Source organism: Lates calcarifer, linkage group LG12 (genome assembly GCF_001640805.2).
Source record: "Lates calcarifer isolate ASB-BC8 linkage group LG12, TLL_Latcal_v3, whole genome shotgun sequence".
Taxonomy (NCBI): Eukaryota; Metazoa; Chordata; class Actinopteri; family Centropomidae; genus Lates; species Lates calcarifer.
The window spans coordinates 2,095,508-2,122,107 of NC_066844.1; the positions used below are offsets into that span (position 1 = coordinate 2,095,508).

General features: G+C 40.8%; 1 protein-coding gene across 8 annotated transcripts in view; it reads left to right on the forward strand.

Moving 5' to 3' along the window:
• ptprt (protein tyrosine phosphatase receptor type T) overlaps positions 1 to 26,600 on the forward strand; it is a 295,874-nt gene that overhangs the window by 96,739 nt on the left and 172,535 nt on the right. For all 8 annotated transcript variants that reach the window (XM_051074478.1, XM_018702965.2, XM_051074474.1 and 5 more), the window contains exon 8: positions 4,243 to 4,536. In XM_051074478.1, coding sequence (XP_050930435.1) covers positions 4,243 to 4,536 — 294 coding nt within the window. The remainder of the gene's footprint in view (positions 1 to 4,242; positions 4,537 to 26,600) is intronic.

Consider the following 26,600-nt stretch of genomic DNA (forward strand, 5'->3'; position numbering starts at 1 on the left):
TGCATTTGTATCTGAGAAATTCCCAAATGAGGAAAACCTTTTATTTATGATTGAGCCTTACCTGTAGGAGAAGTGTGTCTGTGTGCATGTTTGTATGTATGCATGTTTTGGATTATAACTGGTAGCTAAACTGCTAGCATAAATGCTAATATACCCTGTGCTCTGATTTAGAAAAGTGACTCAACTGTTAGGAACTTTGAGTTGTGCTGTCTCCATGGCCACGCTGGAAACTCTTTTTCAGGGTGTCGGCTGTTCTGTTGCTCTGTTGCTCAAACTTCACTGGGAAAGTTCTCCTCTCACCTTCCTTACTCTGTTTTCCGAGCACCCTCTGCTCCTCTGTTTTGACTTCAGTTCATCCTTCTTTTCACCCCCTTAACCCTTTTTCCTTCCTCCTTTTTTACATCCCCTCTCTGCCCTTTTGACCAAATTTTTCTTCCATCTCCCGTGGTTCATCCCTGCCACCCTCCCTCTTTCACTTCCTCCCTCACTCTCTCCCCCACAGACACCCTTCTTTTTTCTTCCCTCCTACTTTCATCCCTTCTCTCACACTTCATTAGCATCACTGTATGAAGGCCAACTGTAGCTGATTAGCAATCAGTGTGTCTGTGTACTGTTTCTGTATGCATGTAAGGAGGCGTGCGTGTGTGCATTTGCATCTCTACATGTTCACATAGATATAATTATGTGTAAAAATGTGCTTATTGTAGTTGAGTGTGTGTCTGTGCTAGACACAATCTCTCAGTTTCTCTATATGCCTTCATACACAGGCTTCTTTTTTGGGGGGTGGGGGTGGGGATGGGTATTCACATGTGCACAACAGGTACAACAATCTGTGGTTATTTTGTATCAGCTAATGTGTGTGTCTGTTCCTGCATGTGCGTGCTCGCCCCATGTCATTGCGGGTGCCAGGTTGTGTGTCGCTGGGTGGCCTTTGTAACTCTCCGCTGTAAACGAGCTGGCAGAGGGAGGGATGGAGCGATGGTGGGAGGAAACAGACGGAGGGAGTGATTGAGCGCTCTTGCTCTTTCTTCCTGTGGAGTAACATCAGGAGAAGTTGTTGAATATAAATGATGTTAATGAAGAGTTGAGTCTGTTAAAGCAGTTGTAAAGCACAGTTAACAGGCCCCTGTTAAAGTGTCTGATTTTGCATGTTTAGTCGAGTTACTCCGGCATTTGGAATTTACATTGCAGCTATTATGCTACTGTGTTTTAGAGATTTGAATGTTTTTTGAGAAACACATCTTCGGTGTGTTTATCCTTCTTCAAAACAAGTGAAGAGAATTGCAACATATTTTAGTGAATCACCCTTAAAAATATAACTGGAAGAAGAAATGTTCTTTAATTAAGACAGAGATAAAACCATTCAGAAAATGTTGCACACATAATGAAAGGAAATAGCACTTTTAAGTATAACTGAAGCCTTTGTCGACAAAACTGTCTGTGCCAGGATGATGAGGATAATTTATTTTTTTGTTCTCAGTATTTTAATTTTTCATCTCTTTTTGACGGAAACCATTGGCACTTCATCACAAGACCAAAGGTCCATGAATATTAAGATGGGGAACATAACCGCACTTCATTTTGACTGGAACACATATGCATGCAATGCACACACACCATTTTCTTACTCTCTCTCCACCACTCACGGATGAACACACAGGCTGAGAGTATATGCAGAGACATGCATACTCACAGCCTCCATATAGTTGAGATGGATGAGTGTGTGGTGACTGACAGTTGATTCATCGGTCCCGCAGCCACCATACATATTCTAATGGGGCCTTGAGGAAAGTAAAAAACTTGCACAGTGAGATCAGGACTTTGCTTTCAGACAGCAGGAAGAGAGGGGCCATTATTCTTAGCTAGCATAACATAGCTGTCAACTGACAAAGCACCTGCCACAGAGGAAAGAAAAATAATGAAAATAATACTAAGAGACCTCATACTTCAATCTTAAATGACTCTTTTAGTTGCAGTTGTTTGAAAAGCTTACTGTTTGAGAGTTTAATTTTCAGAACGCTGTGGTGTGCTTGAATGGTTGGTCCTCCATCTTGCATACATTTCTTGCTGAACGTTGTTGCACCTTGAACTATTGATATAATCAGTTTCTGTCTATGACGGTAATAGCTCATTTGCTACCTGGTATCAGTGATTAATGAATGATGATAATGAATGTCACTCGTTTAATACTTAGAAGTGATGGTTCTCAGTGAGGTGCAAGATACTCAAGCACTCACTGCAAATAGGCTGGGCGATGAGTTGACTATATATGTAAAAATCACTGTCTTCATGTGTGCATCCATCCCAGTAGTTAATTTGAAAAGAATTACATTATCATTTCTATCACATGGCATGCTCTTCACTGTTTAACAGACCAGTATGTCAATGAAATACTAGGAATCTGTTCTCCAACTTCCTCCTGTTGGAGAGCTCGCTGCTTTTTTTTGACTAGTTTTTGCATTTCTGCCTTTTATATAATGATTGACAGCAGAGAGGTGAAGCTAAATGAGGGGAGAGTGAGGAGGGATGACATGCAACAAAGATTCCCAGCCAGATTCCATCTGGGGGACATTGTGAATATATGGTCGGCACCTTGGACTATTAGGCTACCAGCACAGCCTGATATGGTTTAAAGATGAGCCATGTGCTCTCTGTGCTATTTTATTTTCCAGCAGGAAAGGTGCAGGGACGTGTGCAGGGGCTGTAAGATCTGTCTGGAAGCTTCTGTGTTCTACAGCAAGGCTATTGAGACTTTATTGTTCCAAAGTAACGTCATGTTGAGCTGTGATAAAGACTCAAGATTATCAAGAAATCAGTCCACTCTACAGCACCCATATGTGTTTTCTGTACAGCTGTGAAAACCATTCTGCTCAAAAGTGTGTCACAGTTGCTGTCCAAGGGGCTGATCCTGGGACCATCAGAGAGGTGGGAGCTGTCCATGGTAATTACCATAGTTGATGCTGATGAGAAGGATTCTCACAGGCACACTCTAATGATGAACAGAAAAACACTGTCATGTCAGTGTCACTGTTTCCATCTGTTCCTGTTGCTCTTTAACTGAATGTGTTTCAGATTCAGGCTGCTGTGTCTTGACATTGTTTTGTTAGTCCACACTAACACTAAATCTGCCTCACATTCCTGTAGAGACAATCTAAAGTTTTAGAGCTTTGCGTGGGTTGCAGGGGTATATTCTGCTGCCTGGCTTGTACAGTGGATCCAAATGTTTACATTGTTTAACTTCCCTTCTTGTGGATACTGCATTTTTACCACGGTGTGTGTGTGTGTGTGTGTGTCATTTCAAGGAGGTCTCACTATTCATATGGATGTTGGATATCTCATTTTGGAAAAAAGCTCCTGTCTCAACTTTGGTTCTGAAAAAAAAGAAAAGAATAGAGAGGAGTAATAAAACATCCTATGCTTTTAGACTTGACAGAGGCCATTATTTTTAAGTAGCATAATGTGAAAGTCTAGTGGCAGAGTAGCTGTCAGCAGCATGTCAACAATATGATGGATTAATGCTGTACAGGTAGAGAATTCACTCTCTGAGCCTTTAGTGGCAGCTGTTTTCAATGCAAAAGTTAAACTCCATCTCCTTTTACTTCACATTTACACCACACTGTAACCATTTAGCAGTGGCTGTGATGGTAGAATAAGGTTTGATTTCTAATTTCATGATCACATTAACAGTTGATTCCTACACTACACTTTGGACCAGGGTCCATGAGAGTCCAAGGATATAAAACTTAATCTCAGAATGGAGTAAAACTGGATATTGATGTAGTCATAACTTCCTTTCATCAGGTTTATGGATGTTTGTATTGGGGAAATCAAATCAGTTCTGAGAATATATTGAAAGGCAGGTGGTACATAAAACACCGCATAATGAAATAATGCATTTCAAATTGTGTTTGTTACTTTTCAAAATTACAGAGTGCCCCAGGTGTGGTGGGGTTGGTTGGGGGTTCTGAAACATTCATTTATTTGTCGGAGTGATGCACCCTGAGGTGCCACTGATTGGACTTTAATATAGTTTTCAGGGGAAGAGGAGTTCTGTAATATATTTGAATTCAGCAGCAGTGGGCATGGGTGGTGTGGAGGGTACAGTTACAGTATTTGTTTTTTGATTGGCACTGCATGATTTAAAAGGGATATGTTTTGTTCTTTATACTTTCTGACTTTTTATATCCAAAGAGAAAGATCAGAGCCTACACTGAACTAACAACCTCTGTTCCCATTTCACAGCTCCACCCACCCCCATTGCTCCGCCCGAGCTTCTCGCTGTTGGCGCCACCTACCTTTGGATCAAACCCAACGCCAACAGCATCATCGGCGATGGGCCGATCATCCTGAAGGAGGTGGAATACCGGACCACCTCAGGGAACTGGGCAGAGACCCATGTGGTCGACTCCCCCACCTATAAGCTGTGGCATCTAGACCCAGATGTGGAGTACGAAATCAAGGTCCTGCTGTCCAGACCTGGGGAGGGAGGAACAGGGCCTCCGGGGCCATCGCTGGTCACCAGGACCAAATGTGCAGGTGAGTGATGCCTCTTTCATTCTTTTTGTCTTTGAACTTTCTTTCTTTCTTTCTTTCTTTCTTTCTTTCTTTCTTTCTTTCTTTCTATTTCCTGTCTTATTTAAGGTTTTAATTCATTTTTTAAAAATTCCCTTGTAATTTTGATTTTGATTTAAAAAAAAAAAAAAAAGACTTTGATTGGTCTTTATTGTCTTGCTTTGCTTGTTCAGGATGAAATGTGTGTTTCTTTGCTGACTGGAAACAATGCATGTGTCAGTGTGTGTGGATTAGTTAGCCCAGTAGGAAGCCACCATCCCCCCTCTGTAGCTTCAGTACTGTGCTGTTGATTTTTTTGTTTAACCTCACTTGCTCATCTTGCTTTCACTGTGCTCTTCACCCATATCTCTTTCCCTTCCCCCTTATACTCTGACCGTCCTGTCAGGGCGAGCCCACAGGTAATCAGTGGAAGCATCCTGTTATGACCCAATAATGACTGAAGCAAAGAAGGAAGTCAGGTGATGTAGTGTGAAGGGCGATAAAGTCTAGTAGGAGGTTAGGGTGGATAGATGGGTCGACTAAACATTTGACTTTCACACAACTATAACTGGGGGTTTGTTATTGTAACCATGGCGACGATAGTTCCCTCACTTTAAAGAAATACTAATTTTAACCCAAACCACCATTTGTCCCTAAACCTAGCCAAGCTGTCTTTGTGCCTACATACTGTGACCTTGTGTTTATTATTGTTACCCTGACAATGGTCTGGTACATTGTTTCAGGAGACGCTCCTGTGGGTCTATCAGAGGGTAGAGACAAATGACTTGTATGGTTGTTTAGGTTGTCTTTCCACTTCTTTCTGTTCTTTCCCCTCTCTCTCTATTTTTTCCTCTCTTTGTCTTCACTCACTCTTTTGCTCCATAGTTCACTTCCTTCCTCTCTCCTCCTTTTTGAACACTCATTCCCCTCTTTCTTTGTCCCCCTCCATTGACCAAATTTCCTTCAAGTTCCTATTTTCCTCCTGAGTCTGTTTTTCTCTTTACCCATCTCTCCATTCCTCTTTTCCCTCATTCATATTTTTTTTAACTTTCTTTCTGTCATTTTTCTCCAGAGCTTTCTCTGGTGCAAAGAACAGAGACAAAAGCCTTTGTCAGTGATTTTGTTTTTTTCCTGAGAGAGGTAAAGATGGAGGGAGGAAGACAAACAGAGAATGGAGAGAGGAGAGAGAGAGAGAGAAATGGATGAAAGAATGAAGGTGCTGTTTTGAGACTGCTCAGTCTGCATCTAACTTTTGATACACTGTGGAGTAAGGGTGTTAATTTTAGTTGTGCTTTTACTGTTAAATTTTGTCTGATTTTGATGATGCTCTCGTTTGGCTGTATGAAAACACAGTGTGTGTGTGTGTGTGTGTCTGTGTGTGTGTGTGTGAGAGAGAGAGAGTGAATGTGTGTGTGTGTGTGTGTGTGTGTGTGTGTCTTGGGGCTGTAGTTGTTTTTGTAACAAGTAAGTTATGTCAAAACTTTGGAGGATTAAGTTGGCAGGTGCTTTAATTTAATTGGAATGGGAATTTGATGTGTCTGTGGTTGTGTGTCTGATTTTGCACATACTTTATTTTTGTGTGTGTGTGAGTGTGCTTGTTTCTGTCGTAGTGTGTATCTGTTCGTGTGTTATACTCTGTGTGTTTACCTCAGTGTATTAGTGTCAGTGTATTATGGTATCCTCTGTTCGCCCCCTGAATTTTTTAATTTGTGGTAATCAGCAGGTGAAAATAATGTGTTAATAGTACAGAGGCTCTTTCTCTCTCTCTCCTTCCTTACTTTCCATTTCTCTTCCAAGAATACAAAAATTTCTTAGAGGCAAGACTGAGAAACTTTTTAAAAAGTTTATAGTTTCATTTATTAAACAGCTCCATAATTTGGGCATTGTAGTTTTTAGCAAATATTACTTAAACAGGAGTAAATGGTGCATTGCTGGGGACTATTTCCAGCAATAGATTTATAAAGGTTTTCTATGAGCATGTTAAAATGAGCATGTAAATTAAATTACAGCGTTCATGGTAATGAATGTAACCCTGTGTGATGGTACGGCTCTGATAGTTTTCGGACACTAATGGAACAAGCATTGCAGGGTCTACACCATACTTGCTTGCTAAGGATTAGTACATTGTTGGATTTTGTCTTTTCAGCTTTGTTGAAAAGCACAGAATATCATCAGTTAGTCCCCCTCTCTCTTCTTCCCTCTTAATACACCCTCATCTTTTACTCTCTTTTATTCTCTTAATTTGTAAACCTAGACTAGAAACACATTACAAACAAATAAATACATACACGGAGATGATGAGCAACTCTGTCTTTGTCTTTCATTACAGTGTAAAGACAGCCACAGACGCACACACACAAAGTTTCAGACTCCCTGCCATGCCCACCTGAAGCCCTCCTGCTTTGTTCACAAACACTTCTCTAGCCGACAACATGTGATCTCACACAGGCACAGACAGAGACAGAGACACTCTTCAAACGCTCATTTTGCTCAGACAAAACTTCAGATTGAAGTGTCACAAATCAGAGACAGACAGATAAATAGACAGATGGATAGATCCAGAGTGTTTAAAAGGAGGTTGGAAAAAGAGTAGAAAGATATGCAGCAGGAAGGTGCAAAGGAGGATGAGAGAGGGAGGAGCTGGAGAAGGACGGAGAGAGAAAGAAAAGGAAGCAGAGTGGTGGACATGAAGATGACAGACGAGGTGCAAAGAGACAGTGGATGTGAAGTGGAACAGAGGCTGTGGTCACTGGGTGTGTGTGTGTGTGTGTGTGTGTGTGTTTTGGTTTTGTGTGTAAAGCATAGTAGAAAGGAACATGTGTTTCAGGGCCAGTGCTGCTGTGTTGAGCTGTCACAACCATTCACAGGGTGCTTTTGTGTGTGTGTGTGTGTGTGTGTGTGTATGTATCAGTGTGTGTGTCTGAGTGTGTGATGGGATTGGAGCAGGCAGGTATGACAGATGTTCAAAAGCCTGCTGGCTACTGGCAGTGTTGGCATGTGTGTGTTGATGTGTGTTAGTCTCCACACCTTCTGTGTTCGCCTTTCTGTTCGTGTTAGCATCCACAGCCTCTGCTCAGGCCTCAACAACAGGCTTAATCATCACTATAAAGCAGCTACTTGTGGCATGTTATCGGATTTATGGTGATTTAAAGCGGTCCTTTTAGTCCATGCTTTAGCCGTGGTTTCATTTTATTGAGTTGGAATTTAGTAGATAGGTAATGAATTACAGGGAAAAGCACTAGCAGTTATTTTTGTAAAATTTATGTCAGCTACTGTGAAATGACAGTTTAAGAAAGTCAGTTGTCTTTTTTTCCTGCATCACAGCTCTGTGGCTTAGTGCCTGTTTTTGTCTTCTCTGACCCGTCAAATCCAGACTACTGTTTGTGCTCCTGGGCCTCATTTAACAGATGAACATTAAGGCTAGATTACTGATCACAAAGACATCCTCAATCTGATAAATTTTGGTCAGATTTTATCTCTGCAGCTAACTTAATCTGTAAGTAAATACTGTTATTGAGTCTTTAAGACTCTTTCTGTTAAGAGATCTTGAGCAAGACATTAAACCCCCTAACTGTTCATTCAGTTTCAGTCACTCTGCAGTAAAGTGTCAACTAAAATATAACGGCTTGAAGCAGTACATCAGAACCTCACAGTGGGAATTACTGTTAATTATTATGCTGTTGCTGAATTGCTAACAGTTATGGCTACACAGATGGCCTATCCTGCTAACAGTTATAACAGAACTGATGGACAAAATTGCTAACAATGATGACAATAATTGGCAATATTGTTTACAACAGTGGGAAGTGGGCACTTGGAGAAACCTTCATGAATTCTAAAACATTCTGCTATAGCTAAAAATGATTCCAAATCAATAAAAAGCCAATTTGGAAAGAAAATTCACTTTTGGTCGGCCTGTCAGGCCAACATGCCCAGTTAAGCGATGTGTAAGTAATGTCAGTGAATAATAAAAGACTATCAGAAAGAATAATTTAAATATTTCAGAAAATGTATTAACAGACTGGATTTTGACAGAAGTGCTGGATGACACTCTGAATATGAGACAAATTAAGTCCTTGTAAGTCTAAGTGTACAACTGCTGTGTCTTCTCCATTATGTGGAAATCACACACAGAATGTGCTTTTTCCTCTCACATCCTCCACCAGCTCCACACTCCATTGTTGTTCCGCTGTTGTAGCGGATGATGCAGGCGGCTGCCAGGCGGCCGTCGCTCAAAATAGGATTCAGGCCATTTCACCCAAAACCGCTGCGGTGGCTCCAAGGAATTCAACAACGATTTCAGCCATGTGCCTCCTCTAGCGTGGCACATTTGTGAGAGTGGTGTGAAGACTAGATCGAGGAGGCGAACTAAAATGAATTCTCCATTTTGCTTGAGGTGCACGGAGGACATGGCCTTGATAATGATTGATTTCATCTCACGTGCCCCCCACTCTACCTCCTTCATCCTCCCTTTTTTCTCGGTCCCATCACTCCATCCGTCTGCTCATCGCCCCCTCCCTACTTTTCAAGGCTTTTGAACAATTCATCACCCTGTTTTCATTTGGATAATTATCTCCTTCTATACCATCTCTCTTTCCATAAATGACACTCAGTGGACCAGTTGTTCCCTCTCCCCTCCAGCATTGTGTATGGTTTTATGGTCCTTGTCTGTCCCTGATTTCAAACAAGCGTCTTTCCCTCCACTTCATCTCCACTGATCTTTCTCTCTTAAGTCAGACACATTGCTTTGCTGCAGAGAGCCTGTCGACACACACAAACACACTCCCCTGACATTTTGCCATCCTCCTTACTCTTCCTTCAGCCTTGTGTCTCTTTCTCTTCTTAGTCTCCTTCATCTCTTTCTACTCCTCCCTTATTCTCTGTATTTCCCTGTCTCTCTTCTCCTTCCTTGAAAATATTACCTTAAACTCAGTATTCACTAAACATAAAATGTGAATACAGACTGTGATCCTTGTCTCCATAAATATCAGCTTTTAAGTTCAGCATTACCTCTCCAAAGTGCAACCGCATCCTCGTCTAATCTCCTCTCCTCACTTCCTTTCCTCCCACCTCTTCTCTGTTTCTTATAAATTCAAATTTTTATGTGAGGGATGATAATGTAAGTGTTGGCTAATATGTTACCCTATAAAGATAGACTTTTAATTCACCTCCCGTACATAAATCTTCCTTTAGTATCTTTTCTGTTCCTCTTTCTCCTCAGCATTTCCTTTCCTCCTCTCTTCCTTATAGGAGGCAGATGCTAATGTGAATGTTGGCTAATATGCAGCACTCTATAAAGACTTAATTCACCTGAGGGTTATATACTACATCGCAGCACCTTCTCTGCTCTCCCCATCTCGCCCATTTCTTATAAAGTAGATCTTTATGTGAAGGATGGTAATGTGAGTGTTGGCTAATGTGTTGCTCCATAAAGATGGATTTTTAATTCACCTGCTGGGTATATTCTGATTTGGCTGACACCACTGCTCCACCATTCTGCCGAGCCAAGCAGTTTAGATGCAGTTAAGAGAGTGCATCCTTTCTGTGTGAAACACTACCAGAATGTAACCATTAAGAGCTCACTTTTTTGCAGGCACAATGGTATTAAATAACACTGGATCTGTTGAAGAAGTGCATTGTGTTGAAAAACAAATAACATGCCCCAGTCAACCCCGTCTCCAAGAAATTACATTTATATAGCTAAACTGCAACAACAAATACATTTAGCTGTTGCAGCAAAACATATTTGAATAATGTATGAGGATATATTATTAATTTACTTATTTGGCAAGTCGCAAATACATTGGTCATGACTATACTAGTAAAATGTTCACAGACATAATGTCTGATCTTGCACGACCTTAAACAACATCCACTGTTAATGACTACAGGGAAAGACTGGGACTGTTTAAGACAAAAACAAGTTCTCAGTGACTTCACACACAACTTGTTTATTTACATTTATCAAAGACATGATCTTTTCCTGCCTAAGCCACCGACAGGACTCTGGATACAAACCCTGGTCTCTGGTGTGACAGTCATTCACTTTGTGCTTCTGCCATCCACCTCAACAACTTCATTTACATAGAAGCATAATTTCAAGGAGACAGGGTTGCTCAAGTCTGAGATCCTGTTAATGAGGTAACTTTAGTCTTTAGTTGGGAAGAGATATCATCAGATGGTACCCAGTGGCTGCCATATCAAAGTCTCTGGACCCAGCCAACTCCAACTGCTCTCCCATCACCTACTTCAGATCCAGTTTTCTCTCTTTGCTGCATTCACCAAGCTACAGTTTTCTTCTTTTGCTGCCCAGAGCAGTCTGAAATGGCCAGATAGACACTGCAGGGATGCCTGTGCAACTGACCTCTACAGGGAAAAGCTATACTTGCCATCTTTTATGTTTCCATTCCTGCACTAGAGGATGATATTTTGCAGTTTTCCTCTCATGTGTCTCTTGGCCGACCTCCTCTGACAACACAGTGAAATGTCGGGACATACAGACGTATGGACCACATCTGAAAACTGTGGCTTTCCTCCAGTGTCAATCCTCATCTCTCATGATCTCACCTTTTTTCAGCAGAGTGGATTTAGGCTTCTGGGACGTTACTGCCTCATTTCCCTTCTTGACAAAGGTGACTGGTCTAATTATGAGCAGTTCATTGGCCACTTGTATCCACCTCTCCCACTCTAATGTATCTGCAAAAGTCCATCAGAAATGAGTTGAAAGAGGCAGCAGCATATTTACCTTCCTGTTGTGAGGGATTTGTTCCTTTTAGAAAAGTTTTTATTTAACCAAATGTTGAAGGAAATGTCATTTAGCTGTGATAATATTTTACTCAACAGACCGTAAAGATACAGGGATGTGGCTACAATAGGCTGTTTTCTACATTTCCAGTTTAAGTGTATCTTAATCTGTTTTGAAGAGAAATTGAAAGGAACATATCGGAGTTGCCCAATGAGATTACTAATTATTGCCTCAAATGTGCATGCTTTAAGTACATTAGTAACTGGATAAAAGTTCAATCAGAACATTTGACATTATAATGAACATTGTAATAGACTTTCAAGTAATGGATTGTTGGTGTTCATTCATTTTCAAGTTAAATGAAGTGGTTGCATGAGTGTTTGAATTGCACATGTCTGAAACTTGTGTGATCATTTGTAATGTGATGCTTCTAGCAGTAGAGGCCATTCCAAAACTGTCCTGCTGATATTTGAGATGAAAACGTGTACTTTATCTTCAAGGAAAGTTTCTGAAAATTAACCCCAGTATTTTGCCTTTACCTTATATTAGCTAACATTTTAATCTGAAGAAAATATAGACTAAATTTGCTAGATGTGCTAGAGATCTGACTCAGTAAGTCACAATTTCCCTCTGTTCTTCTGGCCCTTTTTGATCCTTTTTGGATCCATTCATGCTTTCTTGCTTCTCCCTGACAAAAACAAACAAAAAAAGCAAACAAACAAAAAAACTTGCTGGGCATCTTGAACCAGAACAGCATCTTTTCATCTTGATGCTGTGTAAAAGAGGCTTTCATATGCAAAGAGGCCTGTTTCCACCATCCTAAAAACAATTGCACCAATTCATATGGTGGTGCAAAATGACTAGTTCTGCTGCGTAGCTTAAGAGTTGCCCTTCTTTCCATGCAGCTGTGAACTTCCTTTTTCATTTTACAAGTAAATAAATGAGGCCGCTCATTCCTACAATGCATTTCTGGTAGGAAGCAAAAACAATGAGCTTCTTGCCACTTCCTGTTTGTTAGAACTTTGGATATACAATGGACAGAGAAGAAAAACACAACTGATCAAAGAAAAAGGATTTTTTCCAGATTAAGATTTTGTCAGGAGATCATTTGGTGACAGGAGTATGTTGTTACCTTAGAGAGCTATGTCTCATATCTTTATAGTTATAGTTTTTTTTATAGCTGTACACAACACGGCTCAAGATAAGTACGTTACTGAAAACTAGAGGTTTCTGTGTCTTTGCCGTAATCACAGATCATAAAAAGAAACTTGAATCTGTCCTCTCTGGGTCCAGTGTTTGTCTGCAGCATTTCCCCCCAAAAAACAAATTTCCCCTCATGTTCAGGATTTTGTCCTCTAGGGGCCATCAGAGCAGGAGAACTAAAATCCATCTTTACAGGGGGCCACATGAGTCAACCCTCATGCAATCACACTTTTGAGAGAACTTGAATGAAGGATAAAAAGATAAAAACTGCCTCCTCTTGTACTCAGATTTCTTTATAAGAAAGTCTCTGGGTCTCTTCTGATTTGTGTGTTCTCTTTTCTGTCTCTCTTCTTTGAACATCTTATAATTCTTTTTTCCCCTCTCTTTTCTTTTTATGCCACTCTATGTAAAACCCACTGTCCTACTGTGATTTGTTCTTGTCCCTTTGAGTTTCCATGTCAGCATATTTCTTCATCGTTCACTGTCTGAATGTCTGTCATGTCCCTGTCCTCAGCCCTCTGTCCTTTTCATCCTTTTTTAGTTTCCCCTTCCTCTCTTTTAAGGTCACTCTACATGTTTTTTTTTTTTTTTTTTTGCTTCTCTACAGTCCATCATTCTCTCATTCACATACTGAGACCGACAGCCACCCACAGAGTGCCTTATACTTTCTTGTGAATTCCTCTTTTGAATTTGCTCTGATGTCTTGTCACTCTTTCAGCGTAGTCTCATTGTGGCTGTTGTTATGGCTTTGTTGCAGTGTTGAAATCCTGCTTCATGGAGTGCTCCTTTCTACTAACTAAAGCATGTCGGTTTGAGGGACAGATGCCACTTTTCACTGATCGAAACACGACATGGTTATTGTTTGGGGGGTTACTACAGGGATTCAACTTTAAAACCAACTTTTGAAATCCATTGTTCTCAAGTTAAGTTCTCCAGATGGCACTGTGGAAGACTGTCATGTATTTTGGTGCTTTACAAACACCACTTGTTGCCTTTTGCAGTTCAGCTCAGTGGGCTTGTGTTTTCAAAATGTGTCCAATTTTTCAGGCCATCAGACCATGTGATTAAACCAGTGTTTTAGGGACCCTACATCATGTTACACTGAATGTCTCTATTGATTTAAATACCAATAACAGTCTTTGAGAGGGCATTTAGGACGATGAGACCAGTTGCAACAGCCCATAATCACTAAGCTGTTTATCAAATTTCTAACAGCATAAAGACTTTGAATACAACTTATTGAAACCAAAGTGAGTGTAAAGTATTTGACCTTCTGAAGCTTCTTCAAACACAACATCTGTCAGTTAAACCCAGCCCTAATGGCATTATTTGAATAGGTATTGGAATGATGCAGACATTTTCTCTCAAATTTACATGAAAATTATTACATATTTTATTTCAGAGGTGTGACCTCATTTCAGCCCATATTTGATTATAAAAACAGATTTAATGAAATGATGCTTATTCCCCCTTTCAAAATGAAACAAACACACACACATACTGATTAAAGCATGTGTAAAGACCTAAACCTTATGAAAATGATGTCACATAAAACATTGAAAATCAGATGTAAATCAGGCTGTGTGTGTGTGTGTGTGTGTGAGAGAGAGAGGAGAGAGAGAGTGAGAGAGAGAGCGAAAGAGAGGGGAAGTGTGTATATAAGAGCAACCTACAGTGAGTGAGGGAGAGAGTGTGTGTTATTGCCAAAAGAGATCTGCTGCATTTCCCATTAGCACATCTTTAATAGAATTCTTATTATTTTCGGTATTCTCGTACATGTGGGTCTTTCACGATAAGCACACACACAAACACGCAGGCACATTACTTCTTACCATACATTATAAAGTAATCTTAAAAAGACATTATGAAGGCACAGCTGTGTCTTGTTCATAAGTTACCACACCTTCTATTTAAAACAGAAAAGACTTCCATTGTTGGATTTAGATTCCCTGGACAATCTCCATCTGCCTCCTCTGTCACATCTCATTTCATATCGAATGAGAAATTTCAAATGTTACTGAGTTAATGTATTTTCTACATTCACAGTCATTTCCTGGATCTTCTCTGTCTGCAATGTCTGTAGCTACGGTAGAGCTGGGCACTATGGCCAAAAATATTATCACAATTATTTATTTATTTTTAAACATTTTAATCGATATTGATAGATATATACATTTAATACCATTAATGAGAAAGGAATATATACAACATTTTTGTTAAACTTTGAGGATACCACAGGATACCTTTTAATGTGATGTTCAAGGGGAATATTCAGTTTAGGATTGAATCCTCAATAAATCAAATAAAGCTTTGTTATTTCTCTAGGCTATTATTTATTTTTGATTCAGTAACTTGATGCTCCCCTGCAGTCAACATGGCTCAACAAAGCAACAGTAACAATGCTTCTACACACATATCACAGAAAAGATCAAGGTGTTATGTGGTGCAGGCAGCTGTTTTAAAAAATTCAAATATATAAATTAGAACAATGTGACAAACAGCTCTAGTCCCTAACACAGAAGAGACTCGGTAATGAGTGAAAAGGCAGGCAGGATCTCCTGCTGCTGGGGTTTGAGCAGACATTACCACAAGAGACTTGTTTGTGAGCGTGGCTTTCCATGTACTTGGTGGGATGGTGGCATTTGAAATGGTGGAAAAGATTTGTTGTGTTCTTTGTCTGTACAGGTGGTCTGTGTATCTGTGGATATCACTCTCTGTTTATCCAGCTTTAGAAAAAATCCAAATAACTGACCACTCTTTGCCATGATGTCCTAGTCTTATACAGATCTTTGACTCTTTTCATGGTCACTCATTTGTATGTTTTGATGTATTCAACAATGTGTGTGTGTGCGTGTTTTTCCCTACCCTATTGCTGTAGCCTAATAGGTTGATTGTGCTCTACATGATCTATATGCAGTCCACCTGATCTGTTTAACATAAGGTCTAAAAGGTGGTCTGACAGAGCAGTGTGCATCTGATCTGAAGTGGTGTCCTTTTTTAAAAGGGTTAAAAAAGACACAGCCATCAGAAGAAATACAATATTTTAAGAGGTGCATGAAACTGGAGTCTTATGAATCAAACATTATGAATCATGCTGGTCGATATGTTTGCCCTAAAGAGAGTCGAGTCTGCAGGCCTTTTATACTCAAAACCGTCTGAGACTAACTGTGTGTGTTTGTTCTTCACTCTGAGTTAGAATACGTTTTTGTGTGTGTGCGTGCCTTTCCATGTTTGAATACATATTTGTGTGTCTTGTGACTGAAGGATCTTTTCATCATCGGATCAATCAGAGCGATGGGACTTGGGACAGGCTGTGAATACCAGATCACCTCTGAATCACCATGAAAATACAAGGGAACACAACAGCAGACTGATGACACACTCAGATGCCCTTGAGCTTGACACCCAACCTCCAAATGATGGCCTCTCTCTTATGTGTGTGCTTGTTCCCTGGAGGCTTCTCCTGCATCCAACCTATAGTAGAGCTGTGAAGAATCTGGCATATTCGCATTGCAGCTGCATTTGCATTAAAAAATACATAAAAATGAGTATCTACAGTGTCACTGCACTGAGTAGTAAAAACAGGAAAACAGGCAGTAAAGCACTTATTGATTTAAGAAAGGTAAGAGACCAGTGATTATTTTAAACGTTAGGGTTTAACAGCTAGCTCCCATTACAGTTTCACAGAGCCTTGAGCTGACTAAGAAGTTTAGGTCAGTATAGGAGATAATCATTTATCTGAAAATAAGGAGAAAAAATTTAAGGTTTAATCTGTTTTATCTTTTGAAACAATAAAGAAACCCTCTATGAAAAAATACAGATCTCTGGCCAGTGCTATAGAGACACAGGCTCTGTACCCCCCTGCATTAAAGAAACCACAAACCATGCAGCAGCGTTATCCTCATTCATTTAACATTATTTTAACTGATTTAAACTTAAATGATAAGTTAAAGTTACATTTATTTTCAAACCACCCATGGCAATACCCCATAAGGCCTTGTATTTGCTGCCCTGAGTAACCTAATTGCCACCAATAAAAACATAAATTGAGAGAAATCTAACTAGACACCCCAACAACACATAAAATCTTCCTAGTAACAGGCCTCTATTCTGAGAGTGTGTTGTCATTGTGGAGCAGAAGGGAGCAGAGGGGTGTGAAGTTTGTCTATCTGAGAGATGAAGTGAGAACTGCTTAAAAACCAGCGACAGACATGAAAACACGAAGCCAGAGTCACAGTATTCAACAGTCAAAGCCACAGACGTACGTAAGCACGGACGCACAAACACGTGGACTTGCAAAAACGAACCTGACCAATTTTATTTACAAACCCAAAATAAAGGGTAGCTGTGAAGAGTCGTGTATGAAATGCTTGCACACACACAGACATTAACATTAGGTACATACTTTTCACACTCACAGCAGTGTAGCGGTTGTAATCAACACTTGAAAGAGCTGTGAGCAGGCAGGATGAGTAACACCAGGGGTGAGAGAGAGAGAGATTGAGTGTGTGTGTGTGTGTATGTGTGTGTGTGTGTGTGTGTGTGTGTGTGTGCGATGGGACTGGAGGGTGTGGGGAGAGAGTATGTGTGTAAAACAGATGTGACTTGTCGAATGTCAAGGGAGCTAAAAACTTAGCACAACACTATCTTACAAGAAGAAAAAAAACAACCACAAAACACACAGGAGTCATGATGCAGGTAGTGTGACTTCCCATCATCCTTTGGGGTTGGCTGTTGTCAGTTTATGCACACGTCTTTCACTTTCTGTTTCTGCCCTTACCTGCTTATTTCCTGAGACCTCATGCAACAAAACACAATGAATTCTGGGTAGTAAGCTACCATCGCACACAGGGCTGTGACACGCGCACATAAAATTGTTATAACAATCCTACATATACACACACACTTCGTGCATAAATTTTAGGAGGCAAGATGCGAGGGCCACAGCACACACAGACACACACACACACATACACACACACACACACTGTAACGCACACGTCCAATGGAGCAGAGTTTGAGGAGGAAGCCAGGCGAGCACAAAAGAAATAGAGGCTCTTTATTAGAAGAAAATGTTGCCCATTTTGCCCGCAAATAAGTTGCTCACACGCAAACATGCACACTCACACTCACACTCACACACACACACACACACACACACACACAATGCTGCAGGGCTGTCTTTTGTTGTGAAGCCATCAGGATCCAATTTCTCCTTCATTAAGTCTGGGTAGGAGGCAGTGTACAGCCGCTAGGTAGCTAGCCTTGTCCCTGTCACCACACACACACACACACACACACACACACACACACACACCCGAGCAGAGTCTAAATGCCTCTTATCTTCCTCCAAACCAGAAACATCAATAAGAGCCTTGTAACAACAAAGCTGACACACACAAACACAAACACACACTCACACAGCAATAATTGTAAGAAGCAAGAAGAGAAGACCACAGTGAACACACACACTCTCACAAAACAAAACAAAATCAAACACACACACACACGCACCACACACACACACACACACACACACACCACACACACACACACACACACACACACACACACAGTTCAGTAATGATACCCCTAGTTCCCTCGGAGGAGAAATAACAAGGTCTCAGTGACGAGAGGGAGAGAATCATAGTTTGTGTCTTTAATTGACCCACGCAATTACTACATGTGATGGATGAATACACCAACACGCTCTCTCTCTCTCTCTCTCCCTCTCCTTTCTCTCCGGACGATGCCCCCCCTCCCCACACACACACCTCTTAGTGGGGGGAGATTGTAGACATACTTTTTCTGGTTGCTGTAAACAGAGCCAATCACTTTGGCATCAGTCTGCCTCTTAGCAGTCACCAGCAGCTGGTGAGTGGATGATGTACACACACACACACACACACACACACACACACATGGACACACACTTTATCAGTTGCAAGTAAAGCATTCAGACACACACACAATAACACAACTGAACGCAGAACTTTAGTGATGAGATGTACACATTTTACTCACAATGTTAAAAGAACTCTTCACTCTTTTACTACACACACACACACACACACACACACACACACACACACACACACACACAACACACAAACACGTGTGTGTGTGTGTGTGTGTGTGGCATCCAAAAGGCAGACAGGATGAAACCCATTAAACGGAACAGGTCCAGTTTTAATTGGTGCACTTTGGTAATTGGCCTGTAGGGGCCGATTTGCATTGTTTCCAGGGCAACAAGCTTGTTTCTCTATATCTAAGCACAGCAGGAGGGAACAAGGGAGGCAGGGAAGAATAGAGGGAGGGAGAAGTGGTGGAACAAGAGAGAGAGAGGGGTCAAAGAAGAGAGCAGAGGGAAGGATGTAGGGATGTAGGGGCCGAGAGAAGGGCTGGATGGAACAGGAGTGGAAAGGCAGGTGATTATAGATCAGAGGAGGTGGGAAAAGAGGGCAATGGAGTGGAAAGGATGGGTGGAGGAATGGAAGGGAGAGGAAAGATTGAAAGGAAAAGGGAGAAGTACAGTAAGTAGAGTAGAGATGGAACAGCAAGAAGGATGAAGCAAGGATGATTGGAAATAAAAAGAAAGAGGGATAAAGAAAAATAAGATTGAAAATGGAAGTTACAAATTGAAAGAGTAGAGGATGGAGGGAGGTGAGAAAGTGTAAAAGGATAGAAAGATGCAGAGAAAATGATGAGGAGTAGAAGGGAAGATTTTGGAAAGAAGAGAGGTGATAAAAGGAAGGAATGGAAGGGAACAGATACCAGAGGACTGATAAATGGAGGCAGTTTTACTCGTTTAGTGACTGGGGATGCCGGCTAAGAGGGAAATGGCAGCAGCTTCGATTTTCTGTGACGCCTTTTACTCTTTCTTGTAGAAGCAGTGGAGGTGAACAGAGTGGATTAGAGCTGATAGCTGCATTTTCCGACACATGAAGTCAACAGCACCACATGCAGAATTGAACAAGTGATGAAAAGTGGGCCAATTTTCATCACCTTACTCCGTGTGAATGTTTGATTTTCAGTGTGTGTGTGTGAGACATCAGCACTGTGTGTGGGAGAGTAAAACCAAACTTCTTTGAAAGACGTTCTTAAATAGATAGATTTGTCTTTAAATGCTTTAAAAAGCAGCCATATTTTAAGCCCAGATTGGAATAAAGCCAGGAATTGAAAGTCATTTTCATCCAGGTGGTTGTTTGGATAAATCTCATGAGTTATTCAATTTTGGAGTCCTAACTTTTGTATCTGCCCTCGGGGCTAGACATGTAATAAAATGATAATGTTTGTTGGATTTATAATGAAAAAACTATTAAGAAATGTTCATCTAACACCATGATCTTACCCTGTAATCGCTATCAAACACTAACTAAATATTCTGTGACAGGCTTCCCTTCCCTAATATGCTCATCAGAGAGACTGATCAGATTGACAGATTAAAGACATTGACAGAGTAAAATTTCCATTTAGTCCGTTGTTGAAGTGTTGAACTAGCATCTACAAACTTAGAATTTCGCAAATTGGTAGCCTATGGTAGCCTATGAGCACCTTGTTTAAAATGTTAACAAACTGTAGATGCCAGCATCCACACTACTGAAGGGGCTGAAGTTGTGCCAGTGAACTGCGAGATGTGGAGTTTTTACTTTTAAAAGTTTACTGTATGTCAGTCATTGGAATGGCAAATTTCAGATCCGCATGTTCGCATGTTTTTCCTCCTGTCTTTTGTTTTAACTTTAGATGAAGAACGGTTGATTAAATTCACACAAAGACGGTTTAGTGCCTTACTCAGATGCAGTCATGGACATTTCACGGTCAGAGAGGATGTGAACCAGAATGCCTTGAGTCTGAAGCCTGTTGAGTGAACAGACTTTGTAATTTCTGTAGCGGGGTCCTTGGCTCTCTGACTGTCTTTCAGTTTGAGTGAATTGGAAGTGAAAGAAAAAAATGTGATTTCAGGCCACAGGTGCAGGGCTGTTGTGACAGGTGTGAGGGTCCCCTCCAGAAGATATTAAAGATCTTCTGACACTAGGAGAGGACTCACTCCTGTGATCAAAGGGCAACATGGGCAATCTTTGACACTTTACAACATCTCTGATCAGTCAGGCCGGACTGCAAGGAGCTTTTATGTCCTCAGAGGAGGGTGAGGTAAAGGTGTGTGTATATGTGCATCTGTTCTTTGTTCTGTCATATCTGTTCTTCTTTTCCAAAGTACGGGTACATTCAGTTTATAGTAACAAAAAAAGAGTAACAAACTACATCTAGCAATTATGATGAGATCATGATATAGCGTTAGTAATCTCCAAAATGTGATACTGTTCAACAATGGAATGCAAACAACATAACTAGCATGAGGAAGAGGAAAAATATTTCTTGTTAAATACTGAGCACAACTTCTAAACTTTCACAAATACTGTCATTTTCAAGGTTGAATAGTTGAGTTGTTGAATTGTGCATTTCTCACTGCACTCTACCTACAACCTGTGTTGGACTTGAAGTGAGGGATCACCATCGAGCAATGCTTCTTTTCACAAAAAAAACATTCTAGCAAATGGACCATTGCAATAATAATGGCAGAGCCCCAACATCATGCACACTGTCAGCCAAGTCTTAATCACCAGCTCCATTCACCTAGGTCAGCCTATCACATTTAATCACGTTCAATGAGGCAGTCTAATCTGACATGCTCTTACTGTCACTCAAAACACTTACATGTTGCATTTGGTTCACCACCTGCATTTATCCTTCATGTATGTAGGCCTGTGATTTGTGTCGATTTATTTTCAGAGAAGATTAAGAAAAGAGAAAAGAAAAGAGATGTCACAATCTTTCAGTTTAAAGTGGAAACTACTAAGGTACTTAGAGTTTAAGTACTTTGGAATCTTTTCTTTTTCAACAACAACAATAACAACAAAGTGAACTAATGAAGACACAGAATGACAGCATTTTAATAGAAAAAGGAAAACAGCAGCTGTAATTGTCACTCACATGGTGCCAAACCCACTCGTGTTCCTGAGACTGTGACCTTTCTCAAAAACAAGCTGATTGCCGCCATCTTGACATCTGCACATCACCCTCGTTAGCACCGCGCCGCCACAAATAACTGCTGGAGAGGCTCAGAAACAGGAAAAAAGAAACACAATCAAACAATGACGCTAACAATAATGAGAACGGCAGAGGCCTGATTGTTTGTTTCCACGACGGCAGGTCAAGGTGGTAACGAGTTGCTGTGGAGATTGTGAGTTTGCCGTGTCATTGATTGGTGCTTAATGAGGGCCTACTTGTTGGTGTCAGTGAGTGAAAGACATTTGAGCAGGGTGTGTATGTGTGTGTGTAGAGAGAGAGAGAAAGAAAAGATCAAAAGAGTGAGAAACAGATAAAGAGAAAGAAGAGCTGTTTAGGTGACAGAAAGATGGAGAAAAAACGAGACAAATGAAAAAGGGGTGAGATGGAGACAATAGGGTGAGGGGGAACGAAAGAAGAAAGAGGTCAGGTAGTTTGTTGTGCTGAATGAGGAAAAAACAACATCATTTCCTTTGTAGTGTTCCATTAAGTTGTCAATTAAAGTTTGCTCAAGATGTAAAAGTACATAACCGCACACACACGTGTCACAGTTGAACCCCAACACAAATACACACACTCTGTCACCTTATTTGATGCACAGCGTTCCCTCTGCTCTGTGACAGGAAGTTATGTACGCAGGGACAGGATGTGATGCATTAGAGCCACAGGATCAGGAATCATCTGACAGAGATCTGGCTGTCAGTATTAACTCACATTGTTTATAGATGTGGCCTTTGTGCTGTATTTCACACACAACCAATCATCTTTACTCACTTCTCTTCATCTTTACACTTGAAACTCTCCTGTTCTGGGATTCATGACAGTAAGAGAGGTAGTTATGTGATTATTTTGGGATGCAAAAATTCTATTCCAATAAAATTCCCAAATTGCAGATGTGCTCAAACTGTACCTCTTCATGTATCTTAGTGTTAACCATGGTCACTGGGTGGCTCTGTCTGTCAGCTCATTCTCTGCTGTGATTATTTTCTGTGTTTTTTTTTTTTTTTTTCAAATGTTGAAAAACACAGAATATTAAATATTGAAAAAGCCAATGTGCCCTGTCACAAGTCACGTATTTAACCAAAACCACCATCTTTCCCTCATATGACCAAACTGCTTTAACTATGAAAACCTTAATCATACTTTTGTTATTAGGAACAAAAACAGTAGAAAAACAAATTAAATGCAGTATGTATATGATTCACAGTCAACATCATTTACAACAAAATGTATTTCATATTGCAAATAAGTTGTATATGGGCAGACATTTTGGGATACAGGGCTGCTTCTTTTCTCTTCTGAGAGTAGACAAACACTCTGCTGACCGTATCACTGGACAGGTATAAGTCTCTGTCTCCTCTCTCTCCCTCTCTCTCTCTCTCTCTCTCTGTCTGTCTCTGTCTCCGTCTCCTCTCTCTCCCTCTCTCTCTCTTTCATCTCCCATTATAACCTCTCCCTCAGGCCTCTGCTGCAATGAAAAAAAAAAGAGAAAGTAGCTCTAAGTCTATCAACCTGGGTAAAGGGTTAAAGTATTATTGGAAATTTCAAGCTGCTTTAATTTTGTGGTTCCCACATACCAGGCAGTCTACATGATGCAGACAGCTATCTTTGAACCTCCATATATCTCAGCAGTGTGTTCAAGCCGTGGCCAGGGTCACGCTGGGGAGTCCCAGCAGGGGTGCAGGTAGGTCGGTGTACAGAGCCAAAGAGGGAAGAAAAAAAAATAACAGAAAGAGGAAAATAGACTGCAGGCTCGTTTATTCCCTCTCCGCAGCTGGAGAGAGAGATGTCTCGAGAATCTCAAACAATCTGCAGAGTCAAGACTGAGTACACAAAAGTTTATATAAAGTCATACATCAGTCCTTTATTATTCCTATTTCCTCAAGAAGTCCATATACACCAAGTAGTTTTTGTTGAAACTGGTGATGAGAGGTGATGATTTAACTTGTGTTATACTTACATGTGTAGGCTAAGGGTAAACTGATGTTTAGTTTACTCTCATTGGTATAAATTAAGAGGTCAAAATATCTGGTTTAAACATGTTGTACAGAACGTGGTCCAGTGTTTATACATCTTCAGTTTCTCTCCATCTCCTGTCTCCTTCCCCCTCTCTCTCTACCTAGTTTACTTTTTCCCCCAGTGTGATTTATCTATATGACTGTCCAACAAATTAACAATATTGCCAAAGTGGTTTGCAGTAAATTACAATAAACTGTAAGAAACACATCAAAATAATAGAGAGAAATGATTCGGCTGCTTACTCTCTCTCCCCTTCTCTCCCCACTCGAACGCCCACTGCTTCAATCTCTGGGCTAATAAATGTGCACACACAGGGGGTTTGTCAACACACACTCACACACACCACACACACACTGAGGTGGAGGTGGAAGGCAGGAATTCACGCTGTCTGATCCCCAGTGAGAGCAGTCATTACTGCATGGCAGTTTTCAGCAGTAGAAAAGTCACACACACACACACACACACACACACACACACACACACACACACACACACAATCACACAATCACAATCCTCATCTTCCTTTCTGATCCTTGTAAACCAACAACAATCCAAGTTACACACACAAACACACACTCACAACTCCAAGGCAAGGCAAAGTGATGGGTTGAATATTTGTGTGTGTGTGTGTGTGTGTGTGTGTGTGTGTGATTGATTCAGCAGCAGAAGGCTGATTGCTTTCTCAACTTCCACATCCCATCAGAAGGCACAGTAATAACTACCAAGATATCTTCATAGGGGAGTATTTGTTGTTTGTGTGTGTGTGTGTGTGTGTGTTGGAACTTGGTGCATGTTGATTACCGTCGATTTACTGGGCTCTTGTGAGCCGCTATTCTCTGTTCTGTCTGGCCACATATACACTTGCACACACACACACACACACACACACACACTGAGCGATGAGTACCATTTCTCTGTGATAACTCCTGCATGTGTGTTCAAGCTTAGCTGTGCTTGGACTGATCGAAAGTCTTGGTTGAAACAGAGAGAGCGAGAGGGATGGAGAGAAGACTGAGGATGAGGACACACCAAGAAAGAGAGGGGGAGGAGAAATCTAGGAATGAGGAAAGGAAATGACAAAAGATGGAGAGAGGAGAGGAGCTCCTTCCAGAGCTGCTTCCTCTACATCTCATTCTCTGATGAGAATGAGTAGGCCTCTTAATTTGTTGTAGGCCTCTTAATTCTAATGAAGAGAATTCTTACAGCATACTCTGATATTTTAGACAATACTGTGCTTCCAAAAGTTTGAATAAAGCTTGTTCTTGTTTCAATACGACAATGGCCCAGCACACAAAGCCAGCTCCATGAAGAAACTGTTTGGAAGAACTTAACTGGTCTGCACACAGCAAGGCCTTGGGGATGAACTGCCACACTGACTTTAAACCAGGTCTTACTGCCCAACATCAAATGTCATCCTTTACTACTGTTCTTGTAGCGTAACCCTGCAGACAGGTTCCAAAATCTTGTTTGAAAAGGTTCCCTGAAGACTTGAAAGTGTTCCACAATCACAAATGGATCTAACATTTAGGCATCCATATACCTTATTTGACTGTACATGTCCTCTTGGACATAAAGTCTGCAGTAGTGTAGAGGCAAGGTGACTGATAAATGCAGAAAGGAGAAGAAGAGAAAAGGAAGAAACTCAAGGAAAGATAGCAAAAAGGAGAGAGTTAAGAGTCAGTGTGTTTGTGTCAGGCAGTTAATGGAGGCACAGACACACACAGAGCTAGGCAGGCAGGTGATCAATGCAACATTAGTTTGTTGCCACACACACCCCACTCAGGTAATCTGGCCAACATTAGTAGAGTGCTCCATGCTCGACTGGCTCTGTCTGTCATGCTAATTACTGTGAGCTTGTAGCTGGACACGTACACACACACCCTCTCTCTCTCTCTCTCTCTCTCTCCATCTTACCAATGAAGCGAAAGTGAATGGGATTCACTCACCAGAGCAGATAACAAGAGGCAAATGGAGGACGGATTGAGTGTGCCTGTGTGTGTGTATGTGCATACAAGTGTACAGTACAGATGTTGTGCAAAAATGTGTTGTAAGTCAGCACAAAACTGTGTATCTGTCTCTTTGTGTGTGTATATTGAGCTCATTAAGAGTAGCCAGCAGACTTCAGTGACCTCTCTGTTCTTTGTCCAGTTTCTAACTACTGATGAGAGCTGGAGGGGAGAGGGGGGCAGTAAAGGAACACATAAATTAGGGGGAAAAGGAACAAGAAGATGATGATTAGAAAACTGAAGAATGAGAAAAAGGGGGAGAAAAAATGGAGAAAATGTCAAAAACAAAGGTGAAAAAAATGTTAAAAAAGAGATGGAGAAATAGAAGAAAAAACAACTAAGAATAACACAGGAACTGAGGCAGGAAGAAATGGAAAGATTGAGAGAGAGAGAGAAAGACACAGATAAGGAGGATAATGCGAAAGACAGAGGGAGAGATTGACATTATTACTGCCTCATTGCCATCGCTGCTATCTGCGTCTGCTCATTGTGTTTGCTTTGGCAGTAAGTGCTTCTTTATTCCTCACCAGTAAAGCACCTTTTTGAAATGAACTGAAAGAAAAGAGTGTGTAATTTTAAAATCTGCCATCTGAGTTGTTTTTCCAGGCAAATAGTCAGTCTTGCGATTTTTTTTCTCTCTCTGATTTGAGATTTGTGCAGGATAAATTGAGCCCATCCTTTTCTCTCTGCAGTATGTCAGTGGATCTGGGCCCGGCATTTCGTTTGGGATAAAAGCCATGCTGATGAGAGCTTTTTTGAGCTTTTATAAAAGCTCATGAAGGTGTTCAATAATACAAACACGGCTGTAAACAGCGGTGACAACAGAGTTCAGAATTTGCATGTAGGGTAGACCACTTCAAAGTGGCTTAATATTCCGTCTAATTTAGATTTAAATACATGACCTTCATCGAGGTTATATTAAGGTATTAGTGGGTTATATTAGTCCATGGACTAATATACAGCAGGTTACAGCAAACTCTGCATTGAGTACCACAGACATATAAGCAGTG